This window comes from Papio anubis, chromosome 20 (assembly GCF_008728515.1).
Source record: "Papio anubis isolate 15944 chromosome 20, Panubis1.0, whole genome shotgun sequence".
Lineage (NCBI taxonomy): Eukaryota > Metazoa > Chordata > Mammalia > Primates > Cercopithecidae > Papio > Papio anubis.
In genome coordinates this window covers 39,829,673-39,848,274 of record NC_044995.1, presented here as the reverse complement: position 1 = coordinate 39,848,274, position 18,602 = coordinate 39,829,673, and the positions used below count along the sequence as shown (strand labels likewise).

The window sequence follows — 18,602 nt, the reverse complement described above, 5'->3', positions numbered from 1 at the left end:
GTATTTTTAGTAGAGACGGGGTTTCACCATGTTGGTCAGGCTGGTCTTGAACTCCTGACCTTGAGATCCGTCCACCTCAACCTCCTAAAGTGCTGGGATTACAGGCCTGAGCCACTGCACCTGGCTGAATCCTGAATTTTCATGCTTGTTGTAGCATGGGACAGAAGGTTTTTTTGTTTGTTTGTTTGTTTGTTTGTTTGAGATGGAGTTTTGCTCTTCTTGCCCAGGCTGGAGTACAATGGCACTATCTCGGCTCACTGCAACCTCTGCTTCCCGGGTACAAGCGATTCTCCTGCCTCAGCCTCCCAAGTAGCTGGGATTACAGGCGCTCGCCACCACACCCGGCTAGTGTTTTTGTATTTTTAGTAGAGACGGGTTTCACCATGTTGGCCAGGCTGGTCTTGAACTCCTGACCTCAGGTGATCCGCCTGCCTCGGCCTCCCAAAGTGCTGAGATTACAGGCGTAAGCCACTGCACCCGGCCCCAGAATGTTATTTTGTAAGACTAAATACTATCCCACTGTAAGTATATGCATACCACATTTTCTTTATCCATGTAGCCATCAGTGGACATTTGAATTGATCCGTCTCTTGGCTATTGTGAACAGTGGTTTTCAAATATCTCTTCAAAGATCCAACTTTCAATTTATATGAATTGAATATAAATAAACCTATAAATGGGTTGCTGGAAGAAAATTTTTTTTTTTTTTTTTTTTTTTTTGAGACGGAGTCTCGCGCTGTGTCGCCCAGGCTGGGGTGCAGTGACACAATCTCGGCTCACTGCAAGCTCCGCCTCCCAGGTTCAGGCCATTCTCCTGCCTCAGCCTCCGAGTAGCTGGGACTACAGGCGCCCGCCACCACGCCCGGCTAGTTTTTTGTATTTTTAGTAGAGACGGGGTTTCACCATGTTAGCCAGGATGGTCTCGATCTCCTGACCTCGTGATCCGCCCGCCTCGGCCTCCCAAAGTGCTGGGATTACAGGCTTGAGCCACCGCGCCCGGCCGAAAATATTTTTTTACTAGTTTTTCAGGCATCACCATACTGTTTTCCATAGAGGTTGAGCCATTTTGCAATCCTTTGGTCAGAGCACAGAGGTTCCAATTTCTCAACATTTTTTCCAAAGTTTATATTTGAGGTGTTTGATTTTTCTTTTTTCTTTTTTCTTTTTTTGAGACAAAGTCTCGCTGTTGTTGCCCAGGCTGGAGTGCAATGGCACCATCTACCCTCACTGCAACCTCGCCTCCCGGCTTCAAGCAATTCTCCAGCCCCAGCCTCACGAGTAGCTGGGATTACAGGTGCATGCCACCACGCCCGGCTAGTTTTTTGTATTTTTTAGTAGAGACGGGGTTTCTCCATGTTAGCCAGGATGGTCTCGATCTCCTGACCTTGTGATCCACCCGTCTCGGCCTCCCAAAGTGCTGGGATTACAGGCTTGAGCCACCGCGCCTGGCCAGTGCGCTGGAGTTTTATCCCTGAACCTTGTCTCCTTTCAGCCTTCAGCATTTCATCAATTACAATGTAAGTTTTCCTACCACAGTACTGTTTTCCACAAAATTTCTATTCATGAGTTTTTTATTTAGATAGTTCTGACTCTCTTATCAGTTGGGTTGGTTGAACCCCTTGCAAAATCCAGTTTTTTTGCTTTTGTTGTCTGCGCTTCAATCAAAATAAAATCCCCCTTCCAGGTAATCATCAATGGTTAAACTTTGTGAACAGGCATTTTCAAGGATATATAGCCTCAGGACTGCTAATGTTAACATTTTTTTGCATGTGAATTTAGAGGACTGTATTATGACAGGTGCTGTAAACCCATGCTACAAACAGACATTAAGAGCAGCCCAGGCAGTGCACCTTTCTCCCTGGATTCCATGAAAAGACACGTTTTTCTATTCTGCTGTTGGTTTATTGCTTAATTCTGTTCCAGCATCAGAAGTGATTTATAGAAGAAAGTAAGTGTAGACAGAGAGTAATGGGTCAGATGACCAAGAAATGGAATAAATGTTTGGAGTCCATAGCACCATGGAAACGTCTTAGGAAGAGGGTATAGACCCCCAGTGCTGTCAGTCTCACCCATCCTCCTCTATACGTGTGGGATGTTTCAGGACTCGGTGGCTTTCGAGGATGTGGCTGTGAACTTCACCCAGGAGGAGTGGTCTTTGCTGGATCCTTCCCAGAAGAATCTCTACAGAGAAGTGATGCAGGAAACCTTGAGGAACCTGGCCTCTATAGGTAAGAATGACAGTATTATGTTCCCCAATGGATGAGACAAGTGTTTCTAGCTCATTAATGCTGTTCCTTGATTTGGAATATGGACAGGCAATACTTTGATGAATAAATGAGGTATGGCTCTAATGTCCCGTGAACATAGAATCTATAGTCATTTTTTCATAATTTTATTTTAATTCAGCACTATTTTTCTGATTCTGTATTCTAGGAGAAAAATGGAAAGACGAGAACATTGAAGATCAGTACAAAAATCCCAGGAATAATCTAAGGTGATTTAAACTCACAAGACAAAGCAATGTCTCTCTAGAAAATCTTAGAATGCAAGAATATGTTAAGAAGCAGCAAATAAAGAAAATATACCTAGCATTAAATTTATTTATTCTTAAAATATTCACTCTAAAAACTTATATTTAAATGTGACATAGGCTGGGCACAGTGGCTCACACCTGTAATTTCAACTGTTTGGGAGTTGGAGGTGGGAGGATTGCTTGAGGCCTGGAGTTTGAGAAGATCCTGAGCAAAATAGCGAGACTTCATTTCAAACAAAGAACTAGCAATACATGTGGCATACACCTGTAGTCCTAGCCACGTAGGAGGCTGAGGCAGGAAGATCACTTGAGTCCAGGAGTTCAAGGGTGCTGTGAACCATGATGATGCCAATGCCACTGCCACTGACTGCCCTCCAACCTGGGCTATATGGTGACCCTGACTCAAGAAAATGATACAGAAGTTTAGTATTTGTAAAACAGTAAACATGTAAATATTATTAAGAATTTTCGACTGGGTGCGATGGCTCATGCCTGTAATCCCAGCACTTTGGGAGGCTGAGGTGGGCGGCTCACAAGGTCGGGAGATCGAGACCATCCTGGCTAACACGGTGAAACCCCATCTCTACTAAAAAAATACAAAAAACGGGCTGGGCGCCATGGCTCAAGCCTGTAATCCCAGCACTTTGGGAGGCCGAGATGGGCGGATCACGAGGTCAGGAGATTGAGACCATCCTGGCTAACACAGTGAAACCCTGTCTCTACTAAAAAATACAAAAAACTAGCCGGGCGAGGTGGCGGGCGCCTGTAGTCCCAGCTACTCGGGAGGCTGAGGCAGGAGAATGGCGTAAACCCGGGAGGGGGAGTTTGCAAAGAGCTGAGATCTGGCCACTGCACTCCAGGCCTGGGCGCATAGAGCCGAGACCCCTGTCTCAAAAAAAAAAAAAAAAAAAAAAAAATTATCCAGGGTGGTGGCGGTTTCAGTCCCAGCTACTCGGGAGGCTGAGGCAGGAGAATGGCATGAACGCAGGAGGTAGAGTTTGCAGTGAGCTGAGATCACACCGCTGCACTCCAGCCTGGGTGACAGAGCGAGACTCCATCTCAAAAAAAAAAAAAAACCAATTATCATATAGTGTTTTTCTTTTTTAAACATATGATTTTTAAAAAATAATAGGTATAGATAGACCATCTTGTAGCCATATGGTCCAGTCAACTTCCAACAATTTAGACAGGGTAGAAAGCCTACACTTTCCTGGATAATGTTGAAAATGCAAGTGCAATCCTTGTTAATAAACATAAAATCACTTACAAACAAACCCTCAATAATGTGCTTCTCATTTTTCACAGAAGTCTTCTGGGAGAGAGAGTCGATGAAAATACAGAAGAAAATCATTGTGGAGAAATTTTTAGCCAGATTCCAGATGACACACTGAACAAAAAAACTTCTCCTGGAGTAAAATCATGTGAAAGCAGTGTGTGTGGAGAAGTCTTCCTGGGTCATTCTTCCCTTAATAGGCACATTAGAGCTGACGCTGCACACAAGCCATCTGAGTATCAGGAATATGGACAGAAGCCATATAAGTGTCAACAACGTAAGAAAGCCTTCAGATGTCACCCCTCCTTTCAAACGGAAGAAAAGGCTCACACTGGAGAAAAACTCTATGATTGTAAAGAATGTGGAAAAACCTTCATATCCCGTTCAAGCATTCGAAGACACATGATAATGCACAATGGAGATGGACCTTATAAGTGTAAGTTTTGTGGGAAAGCCTGCCCTTGTCTCAGAGTATATCTTATACATGAACGAGTTCACACTGGAGAGAAACCATATGAATGTAAACAATGTGGTAAAGCCTTTAGTTATTCAAATTCCCTTCAAATACATGAAAGAACTCACACTGGAGAGAAGCCTTATGAATGTAAGGAATGTGGGAAAGCGTTTGGTAGTCCCAATTCCTTTTATGAACATAAAAGAACTCACACTGGAGAGAAGCCATATGAATGCAAACAATGTGGAAAAGCCTTCAGATGGTTCCATTCCTTTCAAATACATGAAAGAACTCACAGTGAGGAAAAGCCTTATGAATGTACCAAATGTGGGAAAGCATTCAAGTGTCCCAGTTATCTTTGTAGACATGAAGTGACCCACTCTGAAAAGCCCTATGAATGTAAACAGTGTGGGAAAGCATTATCTTATCTTAACTTTCAAAGACACATGAAAATGCACACTAGAATGAGACCTTATAAATGTAAGACATGTGGAAAAGCCTTTGATTCTCCCAGTTCATTTCTAAGACATGAAAGAACTCACACTGGAGAGAAACCTTATGAATGAGCGCACTGTGGTAAATCCTTTAATCGTTCCAGTTCCTTTCGCTATCACAAAAGGACTCACACTGGAGAGAAACCCTATGAATGCAAGCAGTGTGGAAAAGCCTTCATTTCTTCCACTTCCTTTCGATATCATGAAAGGACTCACACTGGAGGGAAACCCTATGCTTGTAAGCAATGTGGGAAAGCCTTCAGATCTGCCTCACACCTTCAAATGCATAAAAGGACTCACACTCAAGAGAAACCCTATGAATGTAAGCAGTGTGGTAAAGCCTTCATTTTCTCCACTTCCTTCCGATATCATGAAAGGACTCACGCTGGAGAGAAACCCTATGAGTGTAAGCAGTAATGAAACCTTCCAGCTCACACCTTCAAATGCATGAAAGGACTCACACTGGAAAGCAACTGTATGAATCTAAACAATGTGAAAAAACCTTTGGATCTGTCAGAAACCTTCAAATTCATGAAAGGACACACACTGGAGAGAAACCCTATAAGGAATGTGGAAAAGCATTCAACAATTTCTCTTCCTTTCAAATACATGCAACGATGTATAGAGGACAGAATGCCTATGAATGTAAAGAGTGTGACAAAGCATTCACATCTGCCAAGATCCTTCGAGTACATGAAAGGACACACACTGGAGAGAAACCCTATGAATGTAAGGAATGTGGGAAAGCATTCAATTATTTTTCTTCTTTGCATATACACAAAAGGGTGCACACTGGAGAGAAGCCATATGAATGTAAGGATTGTGGGAAAGCATTCGGTTTGCCTGGTTCCTTTCGTAGACATAAAAGGGCTCACACTGGAGTGAAACCCTATGAATGCAAGCAATGTGGCAAAGCCTTCACTTCTTCTGGTTCCTTTCAGTGTCATAAAAGGATTCATACTGGAGAGAAACCCTATGAGTGTAAGCAGTGTGGTAAAGCCTTCATTTCTTCCACTGCCATTCGTAGACATGAAAGGACTCACACTGGAGAGAAACCCTATGAGTGTAAGCAATGTGGAAAAGCCTTTATTTCTTTCAGTTCTGTTCGGTACCACGAAAGGACTCACACTGGAGAGAAACAGTATGAGTGTAAGCAAAGTGGGAAAGCCTTCATGTCTTCTACTGCATTTCAGTATCATGAAAAGACCCACACTGGGCCGGGCGCGGTGGCTCAAGCCTGTAATCCCAGCACTTTGGGAGGCCGAGACGGGTGGATCACGAGGTCAGGAGATCGAGACCATCCTGGCTAACACGGTGAAACCCCGTCTCTACTAAAAAAATACAAAAAACTAGCCGGGCGAGATGGCGGGCGCCTGTAGTCCCAGCTACTCGGGAGGCTGAGGCAGGAGAATGGCGTGAACCCGGGAGGCGGAGCTTGCAGTGAGCTGAGATCTGGCCACTGCACTCCAGCCTGGGTGACAGAGCGAGACTCTGTCTCAAAAAAAAAAAAAAAAAGAAAAGACCCACACTGGAGAGAAACCCTATGAATGTAAGCAATGTGGGAAAGCCTTCATTTCTTCCAGTAGCCTTCGATATCATGAAAGGACTCACACTGGAGAGAAACCTTACGAATGTAAGCAGTGTGGTAAAGCCTTCAGATCTGCCACTCAACTTCAAATGCATAGAAAGATTCATACTGGAGAGAAACCCTAAGAGTGTAAGCAATGTGGGAAAGTCTACAGATCTGCCTCACAACTTCGAGTACATGAAAGGACTCACACTGGAGAGAAACCCTATGAATATAAGCAATATGGGAAAGCCTTCAGATCTGCTAAGAACCTTCAAATACAGACAATGTAAACAAATGTTTATAGCAACTGCCTACTAACATGTTATTCTCTATTTGTTGTTGTTTGAGATGGAGTCTTGCTGTGTTGCCCAGGCTGGAGTGCAGTGGCGTGATCTTGGCTCACTGCAAGCTTCACCTCTGGGTTCAGGCAATTCTCCTGCCTCAGCCTCCTGAGGAAAAAGATGCCTGGGATTACAGGTGTGCACCGCCACGCTTGGCTAATTTTTATATTTTTAGTAGAGACGAGGTCTCACCCTATTGACCACACTGGTCTTGAACTCCTGACCTGAAGTGATCCACCTGCCTCAGCCTCCCAGAGTGCTGGGATTTCAGGCATGAGCCACTGCACCCAGCTGTTATTCTCTATTTAGTTAATTGAGAAGCCGTAATAAAATGTCTCAGTGCCATCATGCATTAGATCAAGTTTATGTTACCACATTACTTTTCGAACATTGTGAGTCAATATTACCAAGTGGACAAAATCCCAGACATCTTTTTCCTCATGTAAATTTTAATTTTCATGCTTATATACTTAGAACATTTGATCCTGATTTTTTGTTCGTTCATAATACTAAAAGTTATCTCAGGTTTTTCAGAGTGACTTTGTGCCAAAAACCCTCAGTAGCATACCTGTCATCAAAGAGGGTATAATTCACAAAAGGACTTACACTAGAGGAAAACCATATGACTGTAAGCCATGTGGGAAAGCATTTTCTGATCTGAGTGGCGATGAAATCCACATGGATTTCAACCCTACAGATGGCCCTCTCTCCCTATTCATTTCTTTTTTTTTTTTTTTTTTTTGAGATGGAGTCTTGCTCTGTCGCCCAGGCTGCAGTGCAGTGGTTCGATCTTTGTTCATGGCAAGCTCTGTCTCCTGGGTTCACGCCATTCTCCTGCCTCAGCCTCCTGAGTAGCTGGGACTACAGGCTCCCACCACCACACCCAGCTAATTTTTTTTTTTTTGAGACGGAGTCTCGCTCTGTCGCCCAGGCTGGAGTGCAGTGGCGCCATCTCAGCTCACTGCAAGCTCCGCCTCCCGTGTTCACGCCATTCTCCTGCTTCAGCCTCCCGAGTAGCTGGGACTACAGGCGCCCACCACCGCACCCGGCTAATTGTTTGTATTTTTAGTAGAGACGGGGTTTCACCGTGGTCTCCATCTCCTGACCTCGTGATCCGCCCACCTCGGCCTCCCAAAGTGCTGGGATTACAGGCGTGAGCCACCGCACCCAGCCCAGCTAATTTTTTTGTATTTTTTTTAGTAGAGACGGGGTTTCACTGTGTTAGCCAGGATGGTCTCGAATTCTTGACCTTGTGATCCGCCTGCCTCAGCCTCCCAAAGTGCTGGGATTACAGGTGTGAGCCACCTTGCCTGGCCTCTTTTCATTCTAACTTTTCATTCACTCATTGTACCAAAAGTTAACTCATAATGTTCTCAGTGACATCTTGCCAAAGACCACCAGTACCATACTTGTTGTCAAAGAGGGTGTAATATCGTAATAAATATGACCAAAAGCCATACATGACAGTGAGATATATGAGAATTACAAATGAGTCACATTACTGAAAAAAATTTGCTCAGTTTGATAATTTGAAATATGTTTTCTTCTATACTATTCTGAGACATGGTTACAGAGTGCCCTTGTTTTGCCTTGATCCATCATGGTCACTGAAGAGCATTGTCTCACACCTCAGGTGTATGACATGTGTCTTTCCAGTGGCATAAGACTTGGCCTTGGCCGGGCGCGGTGGCTCAAGCCTGTAATCCCAGCACTTTGGGAGGCCGAGGCGGGTGGATCACGAGGTCAGGAGATCGAGACTATCCTGGCTAACATGGTGAAACCCCGTCTCTACTAAAAATACAAAAAATTAGCCGGGCACGGTGGCGGGCGCCTGTAGTCCCAGCTACTTGGGAGGCTGAGGCGGGAGAATGGCGTGAACCCAGGCGGCGGAGCTTGCAGTGAGCCGAGATCACGCCACTGCACTCCAGCCTGGGAGACACAGTGAGACTCCGTCTCAAAAAAAAAAAAAAAAAAAAAAAAAGACTTGGCCTTGTGGCCAGGTGCGGTGGCTCATGCCTATAATCCCAGCACTTTGGAAGGCTGAGGTGGGCAGATCGCCTGAGTTCGGGAGTTCGAGACCAGCCTGACCAACATGGAAAAACGTCTCTACTAAAAATGCAAAAATTAGCTGGGTATAGTGGCACATGCCTGTAATCCCAGCTACTTGGGGGGCTGAGGCAGAAGAATCACTTGAACCCAGGAAGTGGAGGTTGCAGTGAACCGAGGTCACGCCATTGCACTCCAGACTGGGCAACAAGAGTGAAACACCGTCTCAAAAAACAAACAAACAAAAAACTTGGCCTTGTGGTGAGAGGAGGCAGCTCCTGGACTTCTAGAGCCATTTTTGCCTTATCTTTTTTTTTTTTGTTTTGTTTTGTTTTGTTTTGTTTTGTTTTTTTTTGAGACGGAGTCTCGCTCTGTCGCCCAGGCTGGATTGCAGTGGCCTGATCTCGGCTCACTGCAAGCTCCGCCTCCCGGGTTCACGCCATTCTCCTGCCTCAGCCTCCGGAGTAGCTGGGACTACAGGCGCCCGCCACCACGCCCGGCTAGTTTTTTGTATCTTTTAGTAGAGACGGGGTTTCATCGTGTTAGCCAGGATGGTCTCGATCGCCTGACCTCGTGATCTGCCCGTCTCGGCCTCCCAAAGTGCTGGGATTATAGGCTTGAGCCACCGCGCCCGGCCTTTTTTTTTTTTTTTTTTAACTCCTGAGTAGCTGGGATTACAGGCACTCGCCACCACACCGGGCTAATTTTTATATTTTCAGTAAGGACAGGGTTTCACCGTGTTGGTCAGGCTGGTCTCAGACTCCTGACCTCAGGTAATCCACCCGCCTCAGCCTCCCAAAGTGCATTTTCATGAAGCAAGGTCAAATAACAAAACAGGAAAAATCCTTTAAGATAAATGAACTTTAAATTTTCCTCAGAAAAACGTGACCCAGCAATTCATCATCCAGTTTTTGTTTTGTTTTGTTTTTTTGAGACGGAGTCTCGCTTTTGTTGCCCAGGCTGGAGTGCAATGACACGATCTTGGCTCACTGCAACCTCCACTTCCCAGGTTCAAGTGATTCTCTTGCCTCAGCCTCCCAAGTAGCTGGGATTATAGGCCTGCACCACCACACCTGGCTAATTTTGTATTTTTAGTAGAGACGGGGTTTTACCATGTTGGGCAGGCTGGTCTCAAACTCCCAACCTCAGGTAGTCCACCTGTCTCAGCCTCCCAAAGTACTGGGATTACTGGCATGAGCCACCATGCCCAGCCTGTCATCCAGTTTTTTTTGCAATATCACAATGTTTTATTTGGAAACATTTACTGATTTTGGGCCAGACACGGTTGTTGTTCAGGCCAGGGTATAATGGTGGGATCATAACTCACAGCATCCTTAACTCTTGGACTCAAGTGATTCTCTCGCCTCAACCTCTAGCATATGTAGGACTACAAGCATACACCACCATGCCCAGGTAACTTTTTTTTTTTTAAGATGGAGTCTACAGTCTCCACCTCCTAGGTTCAAGCGATTCTCCTGCCTCAGCCTCCCAAGTATCTGGGATTACAGGAACCTGTCACCATGCCTGGCTCATTTTTGTATTTTTAGTAGAGATGAGGTTTCACCATGTTGGCCAGGATGGTCTCAAACTCCTGGCCTCAAGTGATCCAACCATATCAGCCTCCCAAAGTACTGGGATTATAGGTGTGAGCCACCATGTCCTGCCAACTTTTAAAATTTTTCTGTGGAGATGTGATCTGACTGTGGTTCCAGGCTGTTCTTCAACTTTTAGCCTCACACAATTCTCCCTCAGCCTCACAGTGCTACGATTATAGGCTTGAGCCACTTCAAACAGCCAAATTTAACTTTTATTGTGGTGTTGAAAGGGATTTTTAATGTATTTTTTTCTTTTTTTTGAGACGGAGTCTGGCTCTCTCGCCCAGGCTGTAGTGCAGTGGTGAGATCTCGGTTCACTGCAGCCTCCACCTCCCAGGTTCATGTGATTCTCCTGCCTCAGCCTCCAAAGTAGCTGGGATACAGGTGGCCAACACCACGCCTGGCTAATTTTTGTATTTTTAGTAGAGATGGAGTTTCACCATGTTGGCCAGGCTGGTCTCGAACTCCTGACCTCAAGTGATCCACCCATCTGGGTTTCATGAAGTGTTGGGATTACTGGCGTGAGCCACCACACCTGGTCTTTGTATATACCTTTCTTGTATTACTTTGACCGTGGTAGGACATATCCAATGGGCAAATGATCTAAAAGGCCAAAGCGGGAGGATCACAAGGTCAGGAGTTCAAGACCAGCCTGGCCAATATGGTGAAACCCTGTCTCTACTAAAGATACAAAATTAGCCAGGCGTGGTGGTGGGCGCCTGTGATCCCAGCAACTTGGGAGGCTGAGGCAGGAGAATCTCTTGAACCTGGAAAGCAGAGGTTGCAGTGAGCTGAGATCGTGCCAGTGCACTCTAGCCTGGGAGACACAGCAAGACTCCGTCTAAAAAAAAAAAAAAGGTTAAATTTAATTTTTGACAACCACTCTAACAAGCAACTCAGGTTTATATGGAAAGAGAAGTATATCACTCATGAACAAGTAACTGGTAAATAAGATGGAATTGCCGGGCGCGGTGGCTCAAGCCTGTAATCCCAGCACTTTGGGAGGCCGAGGCGGGTGGATCACGAGGTCAGGAGATTGAGACTATCCTGGCTAACATGGTGAAACCCCGTCTCTACTAAAAATACAAAAAACTAGCCGGGCGTGGTGGCGGGCGCCTGTAGTCTCAGCTACTTGGGAGGCTGAGGCGGGAGAATGGCGTGAACCCGGGAGGCGGAGCTTGCAGTGAGGAGATCACGCCACTGCACTCCAGCCTGGGAGACACAGCGAGACTCCGTCTCAAAAAAAAAAAAAAAAAAAGATGGAATTATGGCTTCTGTGTGATACTCTATTGTTAGGCAAGCACAAGCTCTTTATAAAAGCCCTGTTATATGTAACTGCATCAAACATCATGTGACTACATTACTTGGTTTCCTAAGGACAGTTTATTATTCCTTTATCCCAGTATAATTTTGCATAGCCATCACTCTCTTTGTTATGGGTATCTATGCTTAAATAATAAGCTAAATGAGATTTTGTAAATTGAATGATATTTTTAGCAAAGTGTTGGACTTTGTCAATTACTATGCCTGATAATCAATGTGTCTTACCTGACTATATCACTCCTAAAAATTTCACTGCGGGCTGTGGTCCCTGGATTTCCTGAGGATTGATTGCCCATCCCCATTCCTGTAGATGAGCGCACAATGGTATAAGACTTTCCTGTAACACATTACAGTCTTCAGAGGTTAACATGATATCATCAATATAATGAAACCAGGACCAGGTCAGATGGCTCACGCCTGTAGTCCCAGCAACAAGAGGCTGATGCGTGAGAATCACTTCAGCCCAGGCGTTCAAGGCTGTAGTGAGGTATGATTGCATCACTGCACTCCAGCCTGAGTGACACAGCAAGACCCTGTCAAATTAGATAGATAAAATAATAAATAATGAAATAAAATTAAAATATATATATATATATTTAAACCATGAAAGATGACAGGAATGGGAACGAAGACAAGCCTCTAGCCAACATTCTGTGACAAATCGTAGGACTTTGGAGATAACTCTGGAGCAACCCTTGAATGGCAGCCCACTCACCAGGGCGTCTTTCTGGATTTCCATGGATTAAAACACATTCCACTGTAGCATCTACTAATGTGACAGTCTTCTCTTTATTTTGGAGGACCAATAAGTGGAGAGCTGAACATGAACCCTTTTATTCCAATAGCGGCCTGGCAGGGTAAAAGCAAATTGGTCTTGTGATTAAAGAGAGGAATGCTGAAAAAAACATCAGCTAAATCTAACACTGTGATGCATCCCCAGCACGGACACTACGTGATCAGCTACCTGAGTAATGGGAACTACAGGATGTATGGATGGGGTTACCTTGGTCAATTCCTGATAATCAACAGTCATCCACCAGGTACTGTTTGGTTTGTGTTCAGGCCAGAGAGACTGTTAAATGAGCTTGAGCTGGGTGGATAATGTGTTCCACTTACCAGTTCCTCAATAATTGCAGTTATTTCTTTTTCTTTTTTTCTTTTTTTTTTTTTTGAGACAGAGTCTGGCTGTGTCGCTCAGGCTGGAGTGCACTGATGCAATCTCGGCTCACTGCAAGCTCCGCCTCCTGTGTTCACGCCATTCTCCTGCCTCAGCCTCCCGAGTAGCTGGGACTACAGGTGCCCGCCACCACGCCCAGCTAATTTTTTTTGTATTTTTAGTAGAGACAGGGTTTCGCCGTGTTAGCCAGGATGGTTTTGATCTCCTGACCTTGTGATCCACCCACCTCAGCCTCCCAAAGTGCTGGGATTACAGGCATGAGCCACCACGCCCAGCCTAGTTGCACTTATTTCATCATGTCCTCCACAGCCCGCCTGCCCAAAATAATTTTTACTATTTATTTACTTATTTTTGAGATGGAGTCTTGCTCTGTCGCCCAGACTGGAGTGCAGTGGCGTGATCTCGGCTCATTGCAATCTCCGCCTCCTGGGTTCAAGCTATCAGCCTCCTGAGTACCTGGGACTATAGACATGCACCACCACGCCCAGCTAATTTTTGTATTTTTAGTAGAGATGGGGTTTTGCCATGTTGGCCAGGCTGGTCTTGAACTCCTGACTTCAGGTGATCCACCCGCCTCAGCGTCCCAAAGTGCTGGGATTACAGGTGTGAGTCACCGAGCCCAGCCTAATAATTTGTGCTCTTTAAATTTGACAACCTGCCTAGGAGCAGAAATCTATTCAGGTTCCCATTTTGCCTCTACCCTGAGAACAGCCTTTACTACAGCACCTTCAGGCTGAATTCTCCCACTCAAGTTTGCAAAGTCTTTCCTAACAGAATATCCATACCTAAAATGTTTTCTAAAATAGGGATAATAAATGCCATATATGGGTTGGGGAGCTTCCCCAATACCTAGATGTATTAAAGTCCTTTTTATCTGGGTCGTTTGTCCTCCATAACCATCAATGGCAGCCCACTGACCAGGATTTGTTTCTGGATTTCCAGAGATGAAAGTACATTCCACCCTGTAATAGGATTACAGACTATTACTAAGGTAATAGTCTTCTCTTTATTTGGGGGGCAACAGGAAATGGTGAACTTGATATGGGACCTCTGGTTTCCCCCTACTGCTTGAACATGGAGTTGACCTTGCCCCAGTCCTAATCTCTGAGCCATGGTGGAATCCACCCCTGGTAGAGTGGGACAATAAAATGAAAGATTGAGTCATCTTCCTCTTCTTCCATAGGGGCAGAAGGGAAGGGATGAAACTGCAGTTTAGGCTGTAGTTTCCACCATAAGGGCACTAATAAAGTCTTAGGTTGTTTGTCTATTTCTTTTCAGGGTGTTTCTGCCCCCAACAAATTATGCCACATTTGCTCATGGGTGACTCCTATTGGTCCCTTTCCCTAGCTCCTCTTTTCTTTCTGTTGATTTTTCTTTTTTCCCTTTGTTAGCCCTTTTTGGATTACCAAGTTTACCCTGTTCCTGGGTTTCTAAATTTCTCCAAATCTGCAGTGCTTCTCCCACATCATATACATCTTGTCCCACTGTAGGACTCGAGAAAGATAGCAAAGGGCCATGCCATTCCTCTGATGCACCCTGAAGCACTTTTTTTATCTGGGCAGTACAAACTGCTTTACTGGTCCCATGGAATGCCAATGGCTTGCCTCCTTCCTCAACCTCCAAGAAGCCCCAGTGTTACAGAATCACCAGGTTCATATGCACACTGTGCAGTAACAGACCCATACACGGAGACAGCAAGATTTGCAGCACAGAAAGAGTTTAATGATCACGGGGTGACCCAGCAAGCAGATGGGAAGGGCCCTCAAATCCAACTCCCCAAAAAGTTCTGGGCTGGATTTTTTGTTTATTGGGCTAGTCAGTTGAAGCAGTGGGAGTGGAGAAGAAACAAAGACATCTGTAACTGGTTGTGATCAATTAGTTGTAAGCATCACTGCACTTGGACCCACCCTAGGCTGGGATTTTTAAGGGGACTGTGGCATGCAAGAGGCTGAAAAATTGGGGTTATTGATCGTTTGAGGTACAGGGGATTAAATCATCAGGATGTGAAAACTACCTTCTTTGGTGAGTCAGCTACTACTGGGGTCCTTCAGAGCAACTGAAGTCAGTAGTTTCACTGTTATGCGGGACCTGAAATAATATCTCAAAGGGAAAAATTAACATTTTTTAATGTTCAAGTTTTTATCTATAGAGCGGTTAAGGGGAATTAACATCTAGGGTTTACAGGATTCTAGGACACTAGGCATCAAACAACTATGAATGGGGTAGGCATGGTGGCTCACACCTGTAATCCCAGCACTTTGGGAGTCTGAGGCGAGTGAATTGCCTGATCCCAGGAGTTTGAGACTATTCTGGGTAACATACTGAGACCCCATCTCCATTTTAAAAAATAAAAAACAAAAGACTTTGAGGAGAGATCAGAGAGCAAGCTGACCTACTCATTAATTCTGAATGTGCAGCACACTTTGTTTGTTTTGATTTTCTCCTTCCCTCCATCATTGATTAATTTGACGAAATTTATCAGGGCCTCTTCCATTGACTGCCAGGAAGTCATCTCTTCTGGTAAATCTTCAGTAGGCCAAGCATCTCTTATGGCTAAAATGATCTAGTCCATAAGGGAATACCATCACACTCTGTGTCCCACAATTTGATGATCCAAGTGGTCAGGGGAATCCCCAGGTAGGATGGTTTCATTTCTTTTCTTTTCTTTTCTTTGAGGTGGAGTTTCACTCTGTTGTCCAGCTTGGAGTACAATGGTGCGATCTCAGCTCACTGTAACCTCTGCCTCCTGGGTTCAAGTGATTCTTCTGCCTCAGCCTTCCGAGTAGCTGGGATTACAGATACACACCACCATGTCCAGCTAATGTTTTGTATTTTTAGTAGAGATGGGGTTTCATCTATGTTGGGTCAGGCTAGTCTTGAACTCCTGACCAGGTGATTCATCTGCCTCGCCTCCCAAAGTGTTGGATTACTCGCATGAGCCACTGCCCTGGCCTTTTGAGACGGAGTCTCGCTCTGTTGCCCAGGTGCAATCTCGGCTCACTGCAACCTCCACTTCCCAGGTTCAAGCAGTTCTACTACCTCAGCTTCCCAAGTAGCTGGGACTACAGGCGCCTACCACCACACCCTAATTTTTGTATTTTAGTAGAGACGGGTTTCACCATGTTAGCCAGGATGGTCTCAATCTCCTGACCTCGTGATCCATCCACCTCAGCCTTCCAAAGTGCTGGGATTACAGGCGTGAGCCATGCCCAGCTTGGTTTCATTTTGTGGCCCAGGCTGGAGTACAGTGGCCTGATCATAGCTCTCTGCAGCCTTGGACAACTGGGTTCAAGTGATCCTCCCACTGCAGCCTCTTGAGTAGCTTGGGACTACAGGCACAGGACACCTTACCAGGCTAATTTCGCTCTCTCTCTGTCTTTTTTTTTTTTTTTTGAGATGGAGTGAAATGTTGCCCAGGCTGGAGTGAAATGGCACGAACTTGGCTCACAGCAACCTCCGCCTCCCAGATTCAAGTGATTCTCCTCCCTCAGCCTCCCGAGTAGCTGGCATTACAGGCATGTGCCACCATGCCTGGCTAATTTTGTATTTTATTAGAGATAGGGTTTCTCCATGTTTGTCAGGCTGGTCTGGAACTCCCGACCTCAGGTGATCCGCCTGCCTCGGCCTCTCAAAGTGTTGTGATTACAGGCATGAGCCACCGCGCCTGACCTTCTTTTTGTTTTTTGTTTGTTTATTTGTTTTGTTTTTTTATAGAGACAGGGTCTCGCTCTTTTGCCCAGGTTGGTCGTGCTCTGGTCAGGCTGGTCTCCAACTCCAGCTTCAAATGATCCTCTCCCTTTTCTCTGGTCAGGCTGTCTCCAACTCCCAGCTTCAAGCGATCCGCTCCCCTTGGCCTCCCAAACTTCTGGGATTACATATGTGAGCCATGGCAATGGGCCTTCCAGGTATTTATTGAAGGGTTTTGCAACCTCTAAGAGTTCTGCAGCAGTATATTACCTGACAATGAGAGTCCCCCGCATCCTTTCACCGCATGTTGCAGAAGTAGTTGCGCTTTCCCCTTTTGTTTGCATAGTAGGACAAGCATGTCAATGATCCTCATCCTCCTCTTCATCAATGACTTCTTTGTCATCAGTCTTCCTCTTCATAAATTGCCAAGGAATCCAAGTTCTCACATCTCAATGGGACTTATTTATGATAGTATCAGCTATCATAAGTCTGCATCAGTTCCCACAGCTCCAGGCTCCATCAAGCCTGCCTCTTTTTTCTTCCCCATAGTCCTGTCCCAGAAGCCCCCAGCTCTGCTCCTCAGGTGCCTTAGGCTGTACGGCTGCACTGCTGCTGGGCCCAGGCAGCTATCTGTCCCTGCAGCCCCTTCCCTAACCCATTCCCAGCCCAGTCCCGCCCCACTGGTATCTCTAGTGTCCCTGGCTGCTAGTGCCTCAGTCACCGCTGCCACCACAATTTGGAAGTCTTTTAATGCAGTTAAATTATCTTAGTTTTTTCTCTCCTACTTTATATGTACATACAGGAGGAAAGCAGGGTGTCTGCTGGTGTCTTATTCACACAGTGGGATTGTAGGTGTTGGTCTCATGGAAGTAATCAATGGGGGAAAGAAGCAGGTGAATAACCTGCAGGGGGCAGGAGAGCCCAAGACCAGCCTGGAGCCTGCAAAGGGAGGGAAATGGAGCTCCCTTGGGTGTTCCTGAGCAGCTCCAGGAGTGGATTCTGAGAATCTGCAGAGCCCTGGAACACAGGAGACCCAAGTGCAGATGCATTTGGGGTGGGGGACAGGGGGCAGGTGGGTGGGGGGGAGGTGTTCTGTCATTTCTGAGGTTGGACCTCAGGAGGCTGTGGCCATTTGGAGGGCAGTGTTTTTGGTTTTGGCATGCATAGGGTCACTGGGGTCAGGCTGTAATTTGTATATAGGAAGAAAATCTGTGAAGGTCAGTTTGAGAGAATTGTTTGAAACATCACCTGGAGAAAGGGTTTATGAAGTTGACAGTTGATTTAGATCAAAAGCTTAAACTGACCCCAAGGGATAGTTCCCTGCTGTTGAAAATGAAGTTCTGGCCGGGCGCGATGGCTCACGCCTGTAATCCCAACACTTTGGGAGGCCAAGGCGGGCGGCTCACGAGGACAGGAGATGGAGACCATCCTGGCTAACAAGGTGAAACCCCGTCTCTACTAAAAATACAAAAAATTAGCCGGGCGTGGTGGCGAGGGGCCTGTAGTTCCAGCTACTTGGGAGGCTGAGGCAGGAGAATGGCGTGAATCCGGGAGGCGGAGCTTGCCGTGAGCCGAGATCGCACCACTGCACTCCAGCCTGGAGGACAGAGAGAGACTCCGTCTCAAAAAAAAAAAAATAATAATAATAATTAAAAAAAGATAGAAAGAAAGAAAAGAAAATGAAGTTCTGGAAGGAGGGAGTGTTCCCATACTGTGAGGAGAGATGGTAGATGTGTGAGGAAGCGTTGTCCATGCCTCATCCCCTATTCCTGTCCCCCTGGAGGACATCTGTCTCTCTTTCCTGGTCTAGTCGTGCCTGCCCTGGTCTGGGTTCCCCTCCTGCTCTGAGGCAAACAGATCGCCCCATCAGACACTGAGTCTGGAATCCCCTGCATACACCTGTGACCTGATGCAGGAGGAAGGAGCAGAGAAAGCCCACTGAGTGAAGGAGAGGTCAGTGCCCTTTCTAAAGTTCAGGACAAAGGCCAGGCGCGGTGGCTCACGTAATCCCAGCACTTTGGGAGTCCGAGGCCGGCGGATCACCTGAGGTTAGGAGCTCGAGACCAACCTGACTAACATGGTGAAATCCTGTCTCTACTAAAAATAACA

At 45.9% G+C, this 18,602-nt stretch overlaps 1 protein-coding gene across 1 annotated transcript; it reads left to right on the top strand.

Annotated features, from left to right (window-relative positions):
* Positions 1 to 2,092: 2,092 nt before the first annotated feature.
* LOC101026071 (zinc finger protein 433-like) lies at positions 2,093 to 6,756 on the top strand. The gene is given in 5 exon segments (XM_031659866.1): positions 2,093 to 2,228; positions 2,434 to 2,494; positions 3,839 to 5,036; positions 5,198 to 5,961; positions 6,278 to 6,756. Coding segments are annotated over 5 exon segments (2,349 nt in total). The 3' UTR covers positions 6,468 to 6,756.
* The last annotated feature ends 11,846 nt before the right edge of the window (positions 6,757 to 18,602 follow it).